Source organism: Lutra lutra, chromosome 3, assembly GCF_902655055.1.
Source record: "Lutra lutra chromosome 3, mLutLut1.2, whole genome shotgun sequence".
Classification (NCBI taxonomy): domain Eukaryota; kingdom Metazoa; phylum Chordata; class Mammalia; order Carnivora; family Mustelidae; genus Lutra; species Lutra lutra.
In genome coordinates, this window is record NC_062280.1 from 103,340,605 (window position 1) to 103,359,376 (window position 18,772).

General features: G+C 49.6%; 1 protein-coding gene across 4 annotated transcripts in view; it reads right to left on the reverse strand.

Moving 5' to 3' along the window:
• Nucleotides 1-3,175: 3,175 nt before the first annotated feature.
• The window catches only part of CCDC93 (coiled-coil domain containing 93), an 87,347-nt gene continuing 71,750 nt past the window's right edge, over nucleotides 3,176-18,772 (reverse strand). For all 4 annotated transcript variants that reach the window (XM_047722564.1, XM_047722563.1, XM_047722562.1 and 1 more), the window contains 5 exons: nucleotides 15,197-15,279; nucleotides 14,084-14,121; nucleotides 12,695-12,779; nucleotides 8,026-8,139; nucleotides 3,176-3,568 (listed from right to left, as the gene is read on the reverse strand). In XM_047722564.1, the coding sequence (XP_047578520.1) occupies nucleotides 3,515-3,568; nucleotides 8,026-8,139; nucleotides 12,695-12,779; nucleotides 14,084-14,121; nucleotides 15,197-15,279 (374 nt within the window). In that variant the 3' untranslated portion in view covers nucleotides 3,176-3,514. The remainder of the gene's footprint in view (nucleotides 3,569-8,025; nucleotides 8,140-12,694; nucleotides 12,780-14,083; nucleotides 14,122-15,196; nucleotides 15,280-18,772) is intronic.

An 18,772-nucleotide genomic window follows, 5' to 3' on the forward strand; every position in this document is an offset into this window, starting at 1 on the left:
CTACCTGACTATCACGCAGCCACAGAGATGGCCAGCAAGTACCTCACCTTGCTGGGGCTCTTCGCCAGACTGCTGTGTGGTAAGGGCTTGTACCCTGAAGCCAACATCAACCCCAAGGAAAGCATAAAGCGCTTCCTCAACGTTCTTCTCCGAAGCAAGCTTCAAGCCAACTCCGCCTCTCAGGCTCAGGCAAAGTACCTGTTACAGTTTATTGCTCGAATGGCTGCTTCCCTCTACACCGATCATCAGTCATGTGCAGAGAGAGCATGACCAGGACACGCGTGGGAACCAGGAATCAAGGTGGCCTGCTTTACAGGCCACTGCTTGCGGTCCAAACCTCTGCTGGCAGGCCTGCTCTGGTCACTACAGACGTGATCAGGGCCAGCGACAGTCAGCCTGAGGTCATGGGGATGGCGCGTGGTGAGGTAACAGAGGGCTGCCTGGGGCCATCCCTGTCCTCTGCTCCTGGTTTCAGAGGGCCCCAAGAGCTACACTTAAGCATGTTTCCTACTGCCTTTTTTTTTTTTTTTTCTTTTAAAGGAGCGCTTCCTCAGCCTGAGAACGGCCTGCTATCTGTCCCAGCCCCTCGGCCTTCTGGTCCTGCTTCAGCAGACACTGGCAGGCCCTGGCTACCCACAGAATATGGGCAATGGACCAGAAGCCAGTGAGAACCATACACTCGAGACTCTAACAAGAACAGGCCTGACAAACCTGGAATTTGCTCTGTTCAAAAAGGAAACAGACCCCGACATGTCACTTTGGCAGCATTCTCAAACATTTGACACCTCCCTCTAGAGCAATGAGCTGACCCCAGGGACCCATGAGACCGAACCCAGGCAGAGGACAATAAGGAACATGTCTCGATGTCTCCCCATATACTTCGTGGCCCTCTGGTTTGTACTGCTCAGCAGCTCTGACTTCAGTTTATACCAAGGCAGCCCATGTACTCCACGAGACGTCTGTGTGTCAGGGAGGACGGCGCTCCACCTGAGGCTGGCAGAGAATGCCAGGGTACCTGGACAGCAAGCTTATGGCTCTGACTGAACAGGGGCAACAGAATGCTCCCTGGGGAAGCCTCATTTCTCCAGAAGCACACATTTCATAAAAGTAACTTAAGCATGTTTCCTGCTGCCTTTTTTTTTTTTTTTTTTTTTTTAACTCCAGAAAAGTCTGTGGGCTTAGCCCAATACCCAGTCATACTCTGGGTTCACAAGATGTCCCGGAAGGAACTCTCCTGAGGGGCTTCTGAAATGAAGGGGGCCTTAGGGCATCACATCGGCCTTTAAGGCCTGACTGTAAGGCGTGGTTATGGTCCTAATTCCTCACAAAGACACCATCCACTCTGTGGGGTCACCTGTAGCAAACACAGACTTTTCTAATCTGGCTCCTGCAGTCTAATCAAGATGTGTCCAAGGAATGGGAATGAACTTGTTTGTATTAGGCCTTGTGGGTTAAAAGGGGAAAGGAAATCTGATACCTCCCTATAGCAAAACCAAATCAAAATGAAATTCTTTGGAAACACAGCCCAATAAATGCCCCTAAATGGTTATTAATTAGTGACTTTGATTAGTCATGCCATATTTGCCCTGATAGCAGAGGTGGGCTACCGAACCCCAGAATACAACCCACTCTCCTCCCTACCACCTCTGGACAAATAAGACAATTTCATAACGGCTCAAAACAAGGCTAGGGAGTGGGTCCATGATCTTCTCAACACAAAAACACAGATGTTTCCCCAAACCTGAAATAATTGGCAAACAGCTGCCCCCTCCCCAGCCCTCAGAGGGCCACCTGCTTTCTGGCTGTCGCTGGCTTCAACTTCATGGGGCCGTTTCAAAAATCAACCTGCAGCTGGCAGCAGCCCCGTGAGCCACTGAGGAGAGACGTACAGGGCCCAGGAAGGGCACACTGGGCACAGGGGAGCACCACCTCGGGCGCTGCTGCTTCCACAGCTCTGGGACCCGGACAGGCCTTGCTGCCCAACCACAGAAACCAGCGCCTGCTGCTAATCCAGCAAGGGATTTTTAAAGGTCTGTGCACATCAGATTTGCTTACTGCACATCTCAGAGAACTAAGAATGGATGTGCTGTTCCTGTGACTGCACTGAACGCCCCAGCTGCCTCCCTGTATAAGCTTCTAAGTGTCACGTTCGAGCCTGCTGACTAGCATGCGTGCAAGCACGCAGAATGAAATGCCCACCTCGTGCCAGGGTTCACTGGACACGGCTGGGCTGCCAGATCCCTGACAGCCATGAAAGGAGGGGCTTCCCATCTGGTCCTGACTGCTCATTTCTGGAGGAAGAGTCTACTGCTCCGCCTGCCTTCAAGCCCCCGCCTCCCCTGGTCCTGAAGGCTGGTCCCAGCCGGCCTTTCCTGCAGACAGGCCCCTCCACTCCTTGCCCAACAAGCACGCTTGTACTCTCCCTGCACCCTTTCAAGTTTCTAATTACATTCATATTTATCCAAAGGCCTTCCCACCTATCTCCGCCTGTTAAAATGCAACTCCCCGTTCTGCTCTAGTCCCAGTACTACCTCCCCCATGAAGTCTCCTGGATCTCTGTGCGCCTCACTGTTCTTCCTCCTCCGATGCCCTCTGCTTTTTGCTCACAGCATTTATCGCGCAATGCCCGGAGCCCAGTGGATGGTGTCTCATCTCTGTGCTTGGCCCAGGACCTGTCCAGTCATGGAGCTCCTGGCATGTGTGCCTAATGAAGAGGGGGGGCACCACGTCTGGCTGGGACTCACGTGAGAAACAGGGCATATTAAGGTGTCCTTCTTGTTTACAGGGTCCTCAATATGAGGCTCCTGTTTTCAATTCTTGGTGAAATAAACTCGAGTCATGTGTAAGAATTCAGCCACTGAGCTTTCATTCTTGCGACTACACCATTAAGACTGCTGGCTGGCACCTCGAGGAGCCAGAACAAAAGGCACCAAGGGTAAGCAAAGGGCCCACATGACCATACTCACGTGGGCTGGTCATTCAGCTAAAAGCCTTCACTTACTAAAAAAAAAAAAAAAGAACCAAAAAACCTCAGGTGACTGAGCTGAGCTCTGGGTCAAATGGGCTGTTTCTGCTCCCTGGGCCACTTGCTGGCTGCCCAAGGCGCAAGGCCTGGATTTTATACTTCCGTCTCCCTCAGTGCCTACTTCTCAATGGTTGCTCAATTAACATCTGCTGAACAAGTGAATTCCTTTTTATTCAGAGTCCACACAGATACAGGTACCTTCGTATGTGCAATGTTACTGGAGAAATTCAAGCTGACCTGACACAGAACAGATACTGCCCGCATTTCTTCATAGGATGACGGGGGTTCTCCAAGCCACCGCGTCTGCACCATCTGATTCCGTCAACAACAGAGAGATGAAATGGAAGCAAATGGGAGAAAGAAAATATCCTGGTGCTGCGATCATGGCCCCTGCATCTCTCTACTGTAGTGCCCAGAACTATTTTCACCATCTTGCAGTTGATACATGGCGTTAAAAAAATATCGACATACGGTGATGTCTGGGAATCTTCAGGAGGCCTTGGCTCTCATCTTGGACAGCAGCACCTCATTCTTGCGGCCCTCCTGGAGAGGAAACAGAGAATGTGTCCATTAGCTTTCCCTAGTCCCCGGAGACACAGCAACAGGCCGACTAGACTGGGCCCCGTGCACGCTGCCAATAGCACTGCGGAGCAGCTGGAATGGGTTCACCTGGCCTCTGGTGCCAAAATTACTGTAACAACAACTGGCTTCTGGACTGTCAGACCGAGAGCAGGTGAGGATTAGGCACTGTCCTTCCAAAAGACTTCATGGAGCCCCTGTAGCCCTCAAGGGGCCAGAAGCAGCCAGCAGACACTTAAGCGCCAATCCTGGACCACTGTGGTAAGGAAGGAAGGGGAAGGTACTCGGAGCCCGCAGCTGAAGGACTGATGAAAGGCAAACCTAGTTCACACAGCAAGCAGAGCACATGGCCAAGTGCTCACCCTGTAACAGCAAAGACTGGGCACATCCTTAGCTTTAAGAAAACAAACTCACTGAAGACTGGGAGAGAGACATGCACCGAGGGACCCTCCTCTTTTACAAATAAGCTGTATGAGATCCATGACTGCATGTACTGAGGGAGGTCACTGGTCCCAGGCCCTGCGTGTGGAACTTGATGTCACCTCTGCATCACTCTGTATCTGTCTCTTCAAACATGACCCAGAGCTGCTCACTACGCATGCTCCTTCCCTCTTGTTCCCACTGGCCTTGACAGCTCAGGATACCTCCATCTGCTGGCAATCACTGTCCCCTCCATCCTTGGGTCCCATCACCAGGAGCTGGCTTTAAACTGAGAAGTGAACATGGTAGCAGGAAGGGCCTGGAGAGGCAAGCTGGAAGGGCCCGGCCTGAGAGTGAGGCCAGGCGTCCAGAAGCCATGCTCCCCTGGAGAGGCCCTTAGCGTGGAAGAAATTCTTCCACCCTTGAGCCCTCTGCATCCAAGACCCCCAAAGTCAACATTTCCATCTCCCCGGACCTAGCTAGGTGCTCCCAGCTCTCTGCAGGCCCTTGGTTCTTTCTGGCAGTATCATAGCTCATGGCTGCAGGGACCCTGTTTTTACTAAGTGCCAGTTCACATGCAGGTACTTAGCCTTCTCCTCAGGGCTGGGCTCTGGGCCGGGGGTAAGGTTGAATTACTGTCAGAAGCAAGGCACTCTGACACTTTCTGACTGCAGGTTCTTGGAGGGGAAGGCACTTCACTGGTCCTGGGGTATGGGAAGAGAAAGACCTTTAGTAACATTTGTTTTACTAGAGAAGAAAGTCTTCCTCTTTAAAAGGAGTTATTGAAAATAAAATAAAATGAGTTACTGAGATTTGCTTGGGGAGAAAAGCTTTAGCCAAAAACAAGGTGCTGGTGTGTTGGTAAAGATGGAAGACTCTACTTCTGTGTATTTTTTGAAAATTTCTGTAATAAAAAAGATAAAACAACAAAGCCATGAACAAATACATTCAGCTGTCACCCACTTTCACTTCTAAATGAGGCAAAACAACTCAGCAGTGTCTGCTGCACGTAGCGTCCTCAGCAGGGGCCAGGGTACGCACAAGACGCCGACATGATGCCGGGACATCTCAGGACAGGGGTCCTCCCGTCACATGCTATGTGTGAGCACTGATGAAGTCTCATGCAATCTACTGGAGGCCTTTGGGGGAGCTACAGAATGATACTGTCCATCTGTTCAAAGCAAATGCAGAAAGGGTCCTTTAGGCATTTCCTTCCAGAAGAGAAGGGAAACAACCTCCTTGCCTGTTTCTCTCCTACTGAAGACCGCATGTGGCCCACCACGTGTCGGACATGGAACGTCAGCCCCCTTGAAACTCTGTACTCAAAGTCAGCTTCGTGAAAAAGCACGGCCTGCATTCGTCAGTGCGAGGCTAGAATTTAAAGCTCGCTTTGGTGACCTTAAGAGAGACTGTGGTTTAGAGACATGGCTAATTAATGTGACACAGCAGCTGAAGAGACTTCAGAGTATGTGTTGTTCCCTGGCAGACTTGCTGTCAGTAAACCCAGCTGCGACGAGCAAGCCCATGGAGACTCAGACATCACTGATGTCTGTAACCAGCGTCCCGACGCCAGAGGAGGCTGGGGCTCAGGATGAGGGGGGGCACCATCTCGGCTCAGTGAGCATGCAGGACACAAACCCACTGACGGGCACGACGGAGGTGGCCAGGGCCGGGCTCTGGATGCTGCGGTTGTGCTCTGCGTGTGGCTGCTGGCACGAGGACCAGAGACTGGGAAATGGTGGGCACGGAGAACCCAGCAGAGAAGACCAGGCAGGCAGGGGAGAGGCAAGGACAGTGAGCAGAACAGAGAGGGTTCTGGAAGAAGAGCCTGACACGAAGGTTTGCTCCTTCGGACGGATCTTCCACCACACAGGAGATCTTATCAGGCAACTGCCCTCTTGTGAAAGAGCAGCACCGCTCAGGCTGAAGGAGCAGGGCGGAAACCAGGGAGCTGCAAGCCTCTGCTGCCTCTTCTTCCTCAAGCTGTGGCAGCCCCAAGAGGGGCCATGTCACCTCAGACGAGCGGGTGGAAGAAGTTCAAGATTTCAGAACACTGACACGCAGTTGCTAATTTTAAATCTTTGCCAAGTGAAATGTTAAAAAAGAAAAAAGTAGTAAATACTATCACTTTCATGTCAAAAACCAAGAAAACAGGCTGTTTTTTTGTTTTTTAAAGGTGAGTCCCTTAAATGAAATCTATTTAGTTGACTGAAGAACATACACTCCCCCTCCTCTTTTTCCCCTGACTTGTTCTGGATGGAGGAAAACGGCACAGGCAGGCACACGGTCTGGGGGTCTCAGCGGCTTGGAGGTACCCCCTCGTGCTCCCTGGTGCAAGAGGCTCTGCGCCCAGGGAGACAGGAACACAGAAAGTCCGATGCTTACTGTCCCTGAAGGAACCGCTGCCTTTGGAGGTCATCTCAGTCCTGAGAGCGCGGAGTACGAGAATGAGCTTGTCCATTTTGCTTTTATGTGCTTTGATTTGGACAGCTTATACTTACCCTCCTCAACTTATCTGTTTTCTGTTTCTGTTGTCAAAAGGGAAGTGCTGGCTTGCCCAAGCAACATTTCATTCCTCCCTGCTGGGCCTTTTCTCTTTCTGAATTATTTGCATTAAAGGGAAAAAAAAAGTTCTGCTGGGGAGCAGTGAGTCCTGTTTGATCCCTCAGCTCACTCATTAGCCCTTCCAAAACTTCAGCTCCAGCCCCTACTAACCACATGGGGCTCTTTCACCCAGTCACTCTCCCAGCTGCCCAGACTTAGGTCTCCTGCTGCACCCATGGCCAAGTCCGCACCCAAGAGAGACCTTCCCTGACCGCACCATCTCTGTTAGTGCCCCTACCCCCAGCCAAAACTGAAGTTAGTTATTTGTTACTACTTGTTTACTGGGATTTGTGTTTTCTAGCTTGCTATCTGTCTCCCCAACCACAACATTAAGCTTCTTGACACAGGGAGTGGGTCTGTTTAACAACCTAATAAATCCCCAGAGGCATGGAAGGAGCTGGAAGAACATTTATGGAAAGTGTGAAAGATTTTGAAATGTCTGTGGGTTGTGGCCCCCAAAAGTTAAATTTAAAAAAAGGAAAGGAGAGGTAGAAAAGGAAAAATTGGGAAGGAGAAACAAATTTTTAAAAATGTACAGAAATAAAATTTTTGGTATAAAAAGATCGTACTTTTTATTCTGCAGACCCAACACCAGGATACATACAAGCTACACCTCTAGCTGTCTATATTCAGCAATCTCGACACTCCCTGAAATCACACGGATTTGAGTTAGAAAGGAGGAAGGAATTCCTGAAAATGAAGTTGCTGATACCCCAGTAAATGACAAAATGAAGTCTCCTTTCTGGAAAATCTCGTAAGAAAAGGGCAAACACTTCTCTTTCTGAGCCCATGGAGCATGGTCCATTCCCAAATGCAGGGAGAGAAGATGGAGACAAAATTCAGCTGAGTGTTGGACATCATAGGAGGCAGACAGAGTGCTAGACGCCTTTATCCCTCATGTGACCCAGCAGAACCACCGACGAGGAAACAGGTGTGAGGGGATTAGCCACTGCCCAAGTGCACAGCTGGTAAGTGCTAAAGGCAGGGTTCGAACCCAAGCCTGCCAAGCTCAAAGTTCACTCTTCCCACAGGCTTCTCAAGGTCCCTCTCCCACCTCGGATGGGACGAAGGAAAGTTCCAGATCTGAAAGTGTAATGAATGCTGTTTCCAGGTGGCCTTTGAAGCTATCTTCTTATGGGTTTAATATGCTTACTAAATATTAGGGGAATGAAAATGAAGATGTGATATCTCTCAGAACATTCGAGACTTGAGAATGGGCCAGCGAACCACACAGTCCTGAACTAGCTAGATGCGGTTCTTCACTGTGGGATCGCACAGCTGTGGCCCATCCCCAGACCAGTGGGGAACCAGGCAACCGCTCTGGTTTTTCAAGGCTCGTCTGGAGACATACACAACCCCTCCACAGCCTTCTGTGGCTGGCCCCATCTCCGCCTTACCTCCTTGAACTCCTTCACAGTCTTAAAGTACAGCCTCTGCTTTTCTAACAGTTCCAAGTACTGGTCGTTCAACTGGTCTCTTCGCATCTTGTTCTCTTGCTTCTTCTTTTCCATCTGTGGAAATAGTTTGGGAAATGGGGAGGAAGGGGCACATTGTGACCAAGGGCTGCTGGCAACACTCAGAAGGCAACTATTACCAATATCTTCACGGACTTCCTTCCAGTATTTCTCTTTCTGCACACCACTTCTGAGACTGACCTATTTATTTGGGTGAAATTACATAGAAGCTTCTTTCATTTCTTCAGCAATTCTATTACTGGGCACTAACTGTCCCATTTGCGTGTGTGTGTGTGTGTGTGTGTGTGTCTACAATTTCACAATCAACGGCCTGGTGCTTCTCAACCAGGGGCTATTCTGGCCCCTGAAGGGCATGAGGTAGTGTCTGGGGATGGATTAGGTAGCCACAGCTGAGAGGAGAGGGTCCACTAGGAGCCAGGGATGCCGCTAAACCTTCTACAATGTGCAGCCCAGCCCTCACACATGACAAGGTGTCATCTGGTCCAAAATGTTAACTGTGCTGAGGCTGAGGAACCCCTATGTAAATAACTGAGTCTGCTTTCATGCATTATTTCCATACATTTTCATAGTATTTCCATGCTATTATACACTTTCTTACAATCAAAACCTAAAAAACTCAAGGCACCTGGGTGGCTCAGTGGGTTAAAACATCTGCCTTCAGCTCAGGTCATGATCCCAGGATCCTGTATCGAGCCCTGCATCAGGCTCTCTGCTCGGCAGGAAGCCTGCTTGTCTTCGGCTCTCTCTCTGTCTGCCTCTCTGCCTACTTGTGATCTCTGTCTGTCAAATAAATAAATAAAATCTTAAAAAAAAAAACCTAAAAAACTCTAAGAATAGTCCCAATCTTACTGCTATTTTACCCATTTTTCTATTGGTGGAAAATTTAGGGTGTTTCCAGGACAGTGACCTCATAAATACAGGATGCATTTGGGTTAGAGACTTTCCTAAGGTACCTAACAGCTTAATATTTGAACAAATATTGCGTGTTCACCCTGAGGACTAAATGTGGTGGTGACGAGGTCACGTCACTGTTCCCGTGGAGGGTGTGAGCTAGAGGGGCTGATGCTAACCACGCATCTCGCACAATGAGTTCTGTGTGCAAAGTCCTATTCGTGATCACCATTGTGAAGACAGTGACAGGGCTGCGGGACAGAGAGGTGGGTGGGTGCACGGCCTCTTCAGGCTGGAGGGTCAGGGAGGGCTCTCTGAGGAGATGACATTTGGGCAGAGTCGGCGGTGGTATGTGCATGATTTCCAGCAGCAAGTGAGGGCGTTGCGGATGGCGAGGGCAGAAAGCTGTGGAGGCAGCTGGTGCCTGGCTCACAGCAGGTGCTCACGAGTGGTTGGACGGACTCACTGGCCTCTGATGCCTGAGCAGGGCTTCTGAGGTACGCATTGGAAGGGACTGCCCAGTAAATTCAGGTTAAAGCTTCACTGGCTGCACGGGATCCCAGGCATCCCCAGGCCTATCACCTGGTGAACTGCAACCCGGTGTCCCCAAAGCCTATCCCACCCACAGAGCCACTGATCTGCCTGGACCACTCCTGACCATGTGTCCAGCTCCTAAGTCACCTGGTGACCTGATCCTGAGCCCCCTGTCCTACACTCACTGTGTATTCCTGGACAGGTTATTTCATCTTTCGGAATGACAGGTATCCTAGTTGCAAAATAAGGATATTATCACCTAGATCACAGGTCACAAGGTACAGATGACATTAACTGTGACGTGAATGACACATCACTCGGTTCACAGTAGCTCTTCAACAGAGACTAGGTTTTGTCTTCACACCGACACCCAGAATGTGAGTGGTAACAAGCAGATCGAGCCCCTCACCCTCAGAATCAGGAGAGGACTCTTAGGTCTGAGTTTTATTTTCACACTGTCCTAGTAGCCCGTCCCCCAGGCACAGTTCCCAGTCCTTGCTCACCCCCACACCCTAGGTCAGGAGCCCCAGATTCTTCTGCTGAGCACCTGCTCCCAGGATTCACCTCCTCAGGATGAGGTGCAAATGCCTTCCAGCGGGGCGCCTGGGCGACTCAGTCATTAAGTGTTTGCCTTCGGCTTGGGTCATGATCCCAGGGAATGGGGATCGAGCCCTGCTTTGGGCTCCTTGCTCTGTGGGAAGCCCGCTTCTCCCTCTCCCTCTGCTTGCCACTCCCCCTGCTTGTGCTCTCTGTCAAATACATAAAATCTTTAAAAAAATAAAATGCCTTTCACTACGTGACTCTCTCTTCACTCAGGAGCCCCTCCGTGTACCATGCACTGTTGCGTGTACACACTGCTGGTCTATGGTCCACTCTGTGTACATCCCACAGCCACCGATTCAGGGAGTGTGTGTGCTCCATGAGGACACAGACTCCCTGCCACATACACTCTGAGCAGGAACCACTGTGGCATCCATAAAGGGAGTGCTATGGTTTTTAAAACAAATACATAAAAAGACAAGCATTCAAACGCATGCTGTTCTGCAAAGACAGCCTTCTTGCATTTGAAGTGCCAGCCAATATTCAAACCTGACCGGGAACCCTCTTTGAGAACTGCCTTTGCAGTCAGCTGAATGAATTCACTCACTCAGCAAACAGTTCCTGAAAGCCCACCATGGGTCAGGTGCCAGGCTCACCACTGGTGATGCACACATGAAGAAGAGAGCCCTCTCTGCCCGTGGGCATGCCCCCCATCTCGTACCCCACCACCTAGCTGGGGAGGCAGATGCATAGAGCAGCCTCTTCCACAGGTCAGCACTGAGGTACCAACAGCATGAAGCCTGGGGGAGAATGGAGATGATGAATGGATCAAATCCACTTCCTTCCCTAGGAAGGCATCTCCTGGTAAACAGGAAGGGAAGCCAAGGGGAAAGAAACAAACCCCAAATCGATTGCCCGTGTTACTATGGACAAGAACAGCTCTGCAGGTTGCCAGGTGGCTCAGTGGCTTGAGCCACTGCCTCCTGATTTCAGCTCAGGTTATGATCTCAGGGTTGTGAGATGGAGCCCCATATCAGTCTCTGTGCTGGGGTGGAACCGGCTTAAGATTCTTTCTCTCTCTCCCTGACCCTCACTCAGCAGCTCTCTTAAATTTCTCAAAAAAAAAAAAAAAGAGCCACTTCCTAAGGAGGAGCATGACGCATGACGGCATGATGGCAGGGCTGTGATCTTGTTAAAGGCTTGTGGTCGGCTGGGCTCTCTGTGCTCCTCCTCTATTACACCCTACCTAGCTCATCAAGAAGGGACCGTCCTGACTTGGGTTTGTGTACCCGTGCAAGGCAGACCAGGTGCTGCCTCACAACTGCTTTCATTTTTGGGGCCGAATAGTTTTGTCACTAGTGGTAATTTTTTTTTTCCTCCACTGACATCATTTTATTGAAGTCACTAATGGGGAGATTAGTTTTTTTCTAGAGGGGAAGGCATATAAAGAGCTTCTGCCCTTAGTTCATCTCTTGTGAGATGAGATTATAGGCAGCGTGAAGGTTTGCCATCTGTGTGTGGGTTTTTACGATGACAAGTACCACAGACACTCTTTTCTTTGTGTGTCTGAATTCTGGCGTCACTCCCAATATCACTCTGTCCAAGCTCGAGACAGCAGGTGCCCTGAGTCCCCAGAAGGTCACATGGCCATGCCTGAGGACCATTCCAGTGTGATCCATGTTTTTAAAGGGATCAAAAGTAAGAGATTTGGGAGTATTAGTGAGTTCTTGTCTGGTTATAACAGCAGAAAATTGTGGCTACGTCTGATTCCAGACAGTCATCAAATTCTTACTGCTGTCAAAATGGCCCAAGTGCAGAGCCACAGACTGATAAAAACTCCGTGCTGGCCCCAGACTGAATGATTCTCTGTAAAGCTATCTCTGGAACTCTCACAATGCTTACTGATACCTCTAGTCTCTTCTGAGGCATAACATCCTCTCACTTCAGAATTCAGTTTGGTAATTATCTGCATTTTTTATAGAGGATTCCTAAAAACTAAAATGCTCCCAGGATCCTAAGGAATGAATCTCTAATGGCAGAATTAAAGGAACCAAAGATCCAGTGAGGAAGAGACTGTGAGCAAGAGAAGAGGACGCTGGTGAAAGTTGCTTTCCCCACCTATACAATGGGGGGTAACACTACTCACTTAGGAACCTTCTAGGAGGACTAGCACCAGGCTTGGCCCACAGTGGGTGTTCAATCCATGGGGCTACTGTTAAGAGCTGCCTTTAAAGATTTTATTTATTTATTTGGCGGACAGAGATCACAAGTAGGCAGAGAGGCAGGCAGAGAGAGGAGGAAGCAGGCTCCCTGCAGAGCAGAGAGCCCGATGCGGGGCTCGATCCCAGGACACTGGGATCATGACCTGAGCTGAAGGCAGAGGCTTTAACCCACTGAGCCACCCAGGTGCCCCTAAGAGCTGCCTTTAAATCACCAGGCTGTGGAGCTGGCACTGCCCACTGCAGGGTCGGAGGCATGCTGGGCACGCACGCTGTGGACACTGAAGGTGGGTCTTCAGGACTGGGAGCACATTTTCAAGACAAGCAGAAGAGGCCTGCTCTTCCCAAGACCTTTTCTGAAACCAGGATGAGATCCCAGCTGCACTACAGAAAACGAGCCCTCTCACCTTCATTCTGCTCTGCTTAATTCCTTCTACGATCTGTTCCATCTGACGTAAAAACTGGTCCCGGGCAGAAGGGGAGGCCATGGCTCTGAAAGGAACAATCAGCAGAGTGAGAAACAGAATGCGGGACACTGAGGAAGGGGGAGGCATCGAGTCCAAGGCAGTTAGGAATTCTAACCTCCGAGGAAGGCGCGACAATTAGCCTCATCTCGTAACTGAATATTAATCTTTTCTCACTTTCTCTACAAATTGCTTAAGTAATATGTATTTACGTAAAGTAAAACAAAATGTTATTAAAATCAACAAAAACATTTCTTACTTTGATGATGACATACACTGCCTAAAAAATGATTTCCATTTAGTTTTTAGAAATCTGAGGATTTGGAGGCACTGCTCCAGACTGGTAGACCTCTTCTGAGATTTTCCTAAATACATGGTCAGGAAACCTGGTCCTGTTTCTTAAGGCAGCAGCTAAATGAGTGGATTTCCTGGTGTCCTGAAACTGTCCCCTTCACTTCCTGTTCTGCGCTGGGAATGGCACCACAAGGATCCAAGCCCACAGACACAGGGACTGAGAATTCTTCCACAGGATGGCTGACAGAGCAGAGCTCATCATGGCACCATCGAACACTGCAGTGTCTCTCAATTATCAGGAAATAATGAGGAAGTCACCATTTTTAGAAATGTCACAGGGCTATAAGTCACTAACTGAATCTGAATCTTATCAGGGAGCTGTGATTTTTAGTTAGAAATGAAGCTTAAGATCTAGAGTTCGTAATCCATTCAGATCTTAGTTACCGGTCACCTGCCAGGGGCTAAGAGAGGTTTGTGCTGGAAGCAAAAGGAGCCTGCTGTATAGACAGCAAGCCCTGGGCTGCTGGAGGGTGAGCAGACCACTGGGCACGCGTGAGGGCTGGTATGACTTGGGTGCAGGTGGGTCTTGCCATATAGTTCTTGGGGAAAAAGAATTCCTATCTGAATAAAGTTATTTAGAAGATGCACAGGGACCTAAAAGCAAAATCTATCATTAGATTTAAAAATCTTTTAAAAAATTTTATTATTTCATTATCTAGATTGTGAAGCATCTCTATGTGCTCAAGAACTAATGGTATTGATCAAATCTTAACAAGACAAAAAAAAAAATAAACAGAGATTACACTAGTGAGGCACAAATTACTTGGAAGTTACTTTTTTCCCCAAGATATTCCTCGGTGTTTCTCAAACTCCCTCTAACATCATGGTATTTTTGCAAGAACCCTGAGACTGTGTAAAGCAGGACATGGGTGCACTTCGCAGTAGGGGTGAAAGCGTAAAAACCACCTGTCTAGCCCCGTCTCCCGCCGTGCGGGGTACACCCGGGTACTGATGGGAAGGAGGGCTGCCAGTACTTACTGTGAGAAGTTCTCATGAATTGAGTTCAGCAGGCTGATCTGAGGAGGAAAGGAAAAGAAAAAGGAAAACCTATAAGCAAAAGGAGGTAAGAGCCTGCCATGTGCCCGTCACTGTGGAAGACCCCAGATATAGAGAAAAACAGAACTCAATGCCCCTCCTCAGAAGTGTCCTCTAGGAAGACAGAGATTGATCTGGTTTGGCTGACAACAGCCCAGAAAGGGGACACTAATTACACAGGCCTCCATTTGGGCCCACGTGAAAGATGCACCTGTGATATGGTTCTTATTGAGGGGTAATCAGTGTGGGTTGGCCCAGTGATGAAATGGAAACAGATTCTGCCGACCTGGAGGTGAGGGTTGGGCAGGACTAGTATGTGCCTGGCGTCACCAGATGCAAGGACCTTCACCGTCATTTCCCATTCTGTCTCCGTCACAGTCATACAAAGCAGGTGCAATGACCTCTTTACAGAAAAACCCCTAAACTTGTCCAACTTGAAAGCGCATACACTCGCCACTGCGCTATGCTGCTCCTGTGAAGACCGCATTGTTCCTTTTCTTCTTCCTTCAACTACAGCTGCACACCCTGCCGGCCTGCTCCAGTCATCTGCTGCTGGATGGGAGGGAGCCCCGAGTCATGAGTGGATTTACGCCGAGCATCGGAGTGATGTGGAGGGCGGCGTCAGTTTCTGGGGCAGCTTCTTCACTCTTGGCAAACGGTGATGACGAAATAGCTAGTTTCCCCGCATCAACTCGAATAAGCCCACCATCCCCATTTTATTTTGCTGCTTCCTCCCTTCCTTTAAAACTCAAACATAACTTTTGCCAAGCCGGGCTCCCTCCCTGTGAGCCTCTTGTGTTTGTTTCTAGATGTCATTTCTCATAGGGCACCACGAAACCGCGCTCCACCAGTTCCACTGGGCCCAGGTGCGCGTGCAACGTTAGCTCCGAGGTGACCCTTCCGCTCTAACTTTGTGACCCAGCACGGGGCGCACAGCGGGCTCTCCTTCCACTTATGCTGATGGCCTCCTGCTCAGTTCATCTGACCTTCCAGGGGTCAAGAGCCCTGGTCTCTGATCATCTGATTAAGTTATCTTCTTTTCATACAGGTTCTTACCTCTTTTTCCAAATACACCTTTTTATCATCCAGGGTATTATACAAAGTGAAGAACTGCTTGGTTTCTTTGTGCACTGCTGAAACTGTAAATGCAAAGAAATTGACACACGAATAAGAAAATGGATCAGAACATTCCTAAGCACCCCCTGCCCCAGGAAGCCCGCCCACAGGAGCCCGGTGTGCTCAGGTGTCTGTGCAGAAGCCCCAGTGCACACCAGCCTGTGCAGAGCTGCCAAGGGCGCGGGAGCCGGCCTCTTGTGACTGGCCCAACTGGGACGAGGGGCTAGAGGAACCTGGCAGCACCTGGGATAGGCGGGTTTCTCAGGTAAGGTGTCCGGGTCGGGCAGGGGTAAGTGGCAAGGATGAGGAAACCCATGACACCTCCTCCTGTCATGTGGCTTCCCTTCCTTCCCACATCGCTCACGAGCAGGACCCGTAACGTCTGTTCCTTTTTGTAATCCCTATGCTTAGCAGGGGCCTATACAGCAGGGCCCCCCAAAATATCTACAGGATGAATGACATGCCTAACCCAGGGCAGCATATGTACTTGATAAGTATGAATATTCTTCCCATTTCTGTGCATATGACTGGGGGGGAAGGTCTTATTTACCAGGCTCCCAGCACCCTTTCCTGTAGCATGACTCTGCACCTCTGTCCGCCTCATGTTCTTCACTCTTCCCTACAGAATGACTTAGGAGGAAAGCACCAAATTCCTGGGCCGTATTCACCAGAGGACGAGGTCAATGGGAGGAAGGGTTCTGGCCCCAGCTCATCCTCCTGCTTTGTGGCTGGGTGCTTGGGTGGCCCCCACGTGGCTCTGAGCCCATGTGCCATGTGCCTTCCTCATTGCTCTGAGTTCTCTTAGCAATCCATGACCTGGATTGACAATCAGGCTTTGGGCCTAACCTGAGCCCTCCGACGTAGCTGGAACCAAAGATCCCGACGTTTAATGGTGATCATGCACTGGCAGATGACAGTGGGGTCTGTCTCCCCAGGGGCTCTTGCTCCTTGAACACAGGTTCCCTCTGGAGCAGCACAAGTCAGGGGAGGAGAGAGAGGCACAGCAGGCCGTGGGCACTGGTGGTTTTCTTGGGTGACTGCCACTAACACTTAACCCTGAATCTTTAAGCAAACTAGCCAACTTTTAATTTTATCACCCAGTGATAGCTGTGTCCTCCCACAGCAGGGTGGGGACTGGCAATGCTGTTGTACATGTTTGGTAACAGAAATAAATAACCCAATACAAGTGTTCTGAGGCAACAGTTAAAAACGTTCCCAATATCGAAATGTCTAATTTGTAACAAAATCGCTACATGAACTACTCAGCATAAAATACGATTCTTTTTTTTTTTTTTTTAAAGATTTTATTTATTTGACAGACAGAGATCACAAGTAGGCAGAGAGGCAGGCAGAGAGAGAGGAGGAAGCAGGCTCCCTGCTGAGCAGAGAGCCTGATTCGGGGCTCGATCCCAGGACCCTGGGATCATGACCTGAGCTGAAGGCAGAGGCTTTAACCCACTGAGCCACCCAGGTGCCCCTAAAATACGATTCTTGCTCAGAACTTCAGAACAGTGGATTTCAAGCCTGGCCAAAACATGGAACAGTCTGGGGAGTTTTAAAATCTCATGACCAATGAAATGAGATTTTCTGGAGGTGGGGTCAGGTGATTACAACAGGTAGCCAAGGTTGAAAATCACTGCCATAAACAAACCAATCAACCTTTAGTTTTGTTGCTCAGGAATGTGCCTGTCACCCTTCCTCTATCCAGATCAAGGACTGGGTGGGGGCTGTAGATATTTGACAATAATAATAATGAAAATGATATAGATATTTTGGTGAAACTCCTTGAAAATTTCTTTGATGTAAAAATGTGCTATCAAAAGGATTTGAACATGTGTCAAATTTTACTCTGAAATACACAGATGCAAGGTATTGTTGATTATTATTACTGTTAAAAGCTGGAAAGTAGGGGCACCTGGGTAGCTCAGCGGGTAAAGCCTCTGCCTTTGGCTTGGGTCATGGTCTCAGGGTCCTGGGATCGAGCCCCGCATGGGGCCCTCTGCTCAGCAGGGAGCCTGTTTCCCCCCTCACCTCTCTCTGCCTACTTGTGATCTCTATCTGTCAAATAAATAAATAAAATCTTAAAAAAAAAAAGCTGGAAAGTAGGCAGGGATACAGAATTATGGGGAAAGATTGAACTTAAGGCAGAAACTATTTTCTGCTGAGAAGCTGCCACTGTTGATACCTGGCCCAGATCACCTGAACCAAGCTCAAGGGCCGTATACAACATCAGGATGGGGGCAGGCATGAAGGGAAGCATGACTCTGACCCAAGTAAGGACACTGCTCTGGCCTGAACCAGGAAGGATGTTCGAGAGGCCAAGAGCCCAAGGCAAAACCTGAGGGGGATTCTAGAAGAAGGGATGGAGTCTGCCAAGTGAGAATTGCAGGACAGTGGCATTCTGGACTTGGGGAGCAGCTCACAGGCCAAAAGGCAGATGTCCTCACGAGATGGGTGAGACACTGAGGGACAGCCGGGGAAGCTGGCCTGACTGATGCAGGATACTGATCAGTATCATGAGGACCTGAAGATCCTCCAATGATTATGGAGAGCTACTCCATGTTAACGTTTTTAAAGCAAGAGTATAAAGTGATCAAATTTCTGTTTGGGAAAGACTTCTCAGACAAGAGTGCAGACTCTGGGCAGTGATGAGAAGGTGGCTACAGCAACAGTCCAGAAGAAACGGACTTGACCGTTACTTGGAGATAGAACCAGAAGAGCAGCGAGAGCCAGAGAAGACTAAGGGGCTGGGAGTGCTAGACAGTCACCCCCGTGACCAGAAGGAGAAACAGGGTAGGGAGGCTGAATTCAGTTTTGTATATGCTGGGTCTGAAGAGTTGGGAAGGGGTCCCAGGCACAGGTAACGAGAGGAGTCAAGGTCTAAGCTGTGTGTCAAAGTGCATGGTGTGTGGAGGGGTGGTGTGTGCACTGGGGAAGCCAGAATGTGGGCTCGGAGAAGGAAAGGCGGGCTCCAAGCAGGCTGCTCAGACTAGGGAGGTTCTGGAGATAAGGAGGAGAAATGTTTTCTTCAGGGGGCCCACAGCACTCCTGAAGACTGGTCAGCAGAGAGAGAGGGCACATGACAGCGGGTGAGGGACTCAGACCAGCTAACGGTCATTGAGCTGAGCTCTGACACAATTAAGAACAGTTACAACAGTGGCAGTGGGAACAGAGTGGCAGTGACAATTCTGAGGGTCACTCTGAACCTGACAGGACCAGCTCACTGATTCCAGCTGAGGGAGACCCAGTCCTGGATTACTGGGTGAACACAGTGACGTCAAAGTCAGGACCACATGGGCAAGAAGGTTCACCTAGAAGAACAGTGACCAAGGACTGATCCAGAGGCCTGTATCATGGAGTGCTCATGTCCTGGGTAAGGCTGGAAAGCGGACGGGGAGCTCAGTGGCCAAACGGCTGACCAGGAAGAAGGTGGATTCAAAACGTCACGCTAGGAGCTCAGTGAGCTCTATCTGGCCACAGAGAGGGCGGCAGAGTGTCCCAGGGCTGCTCTTGGGA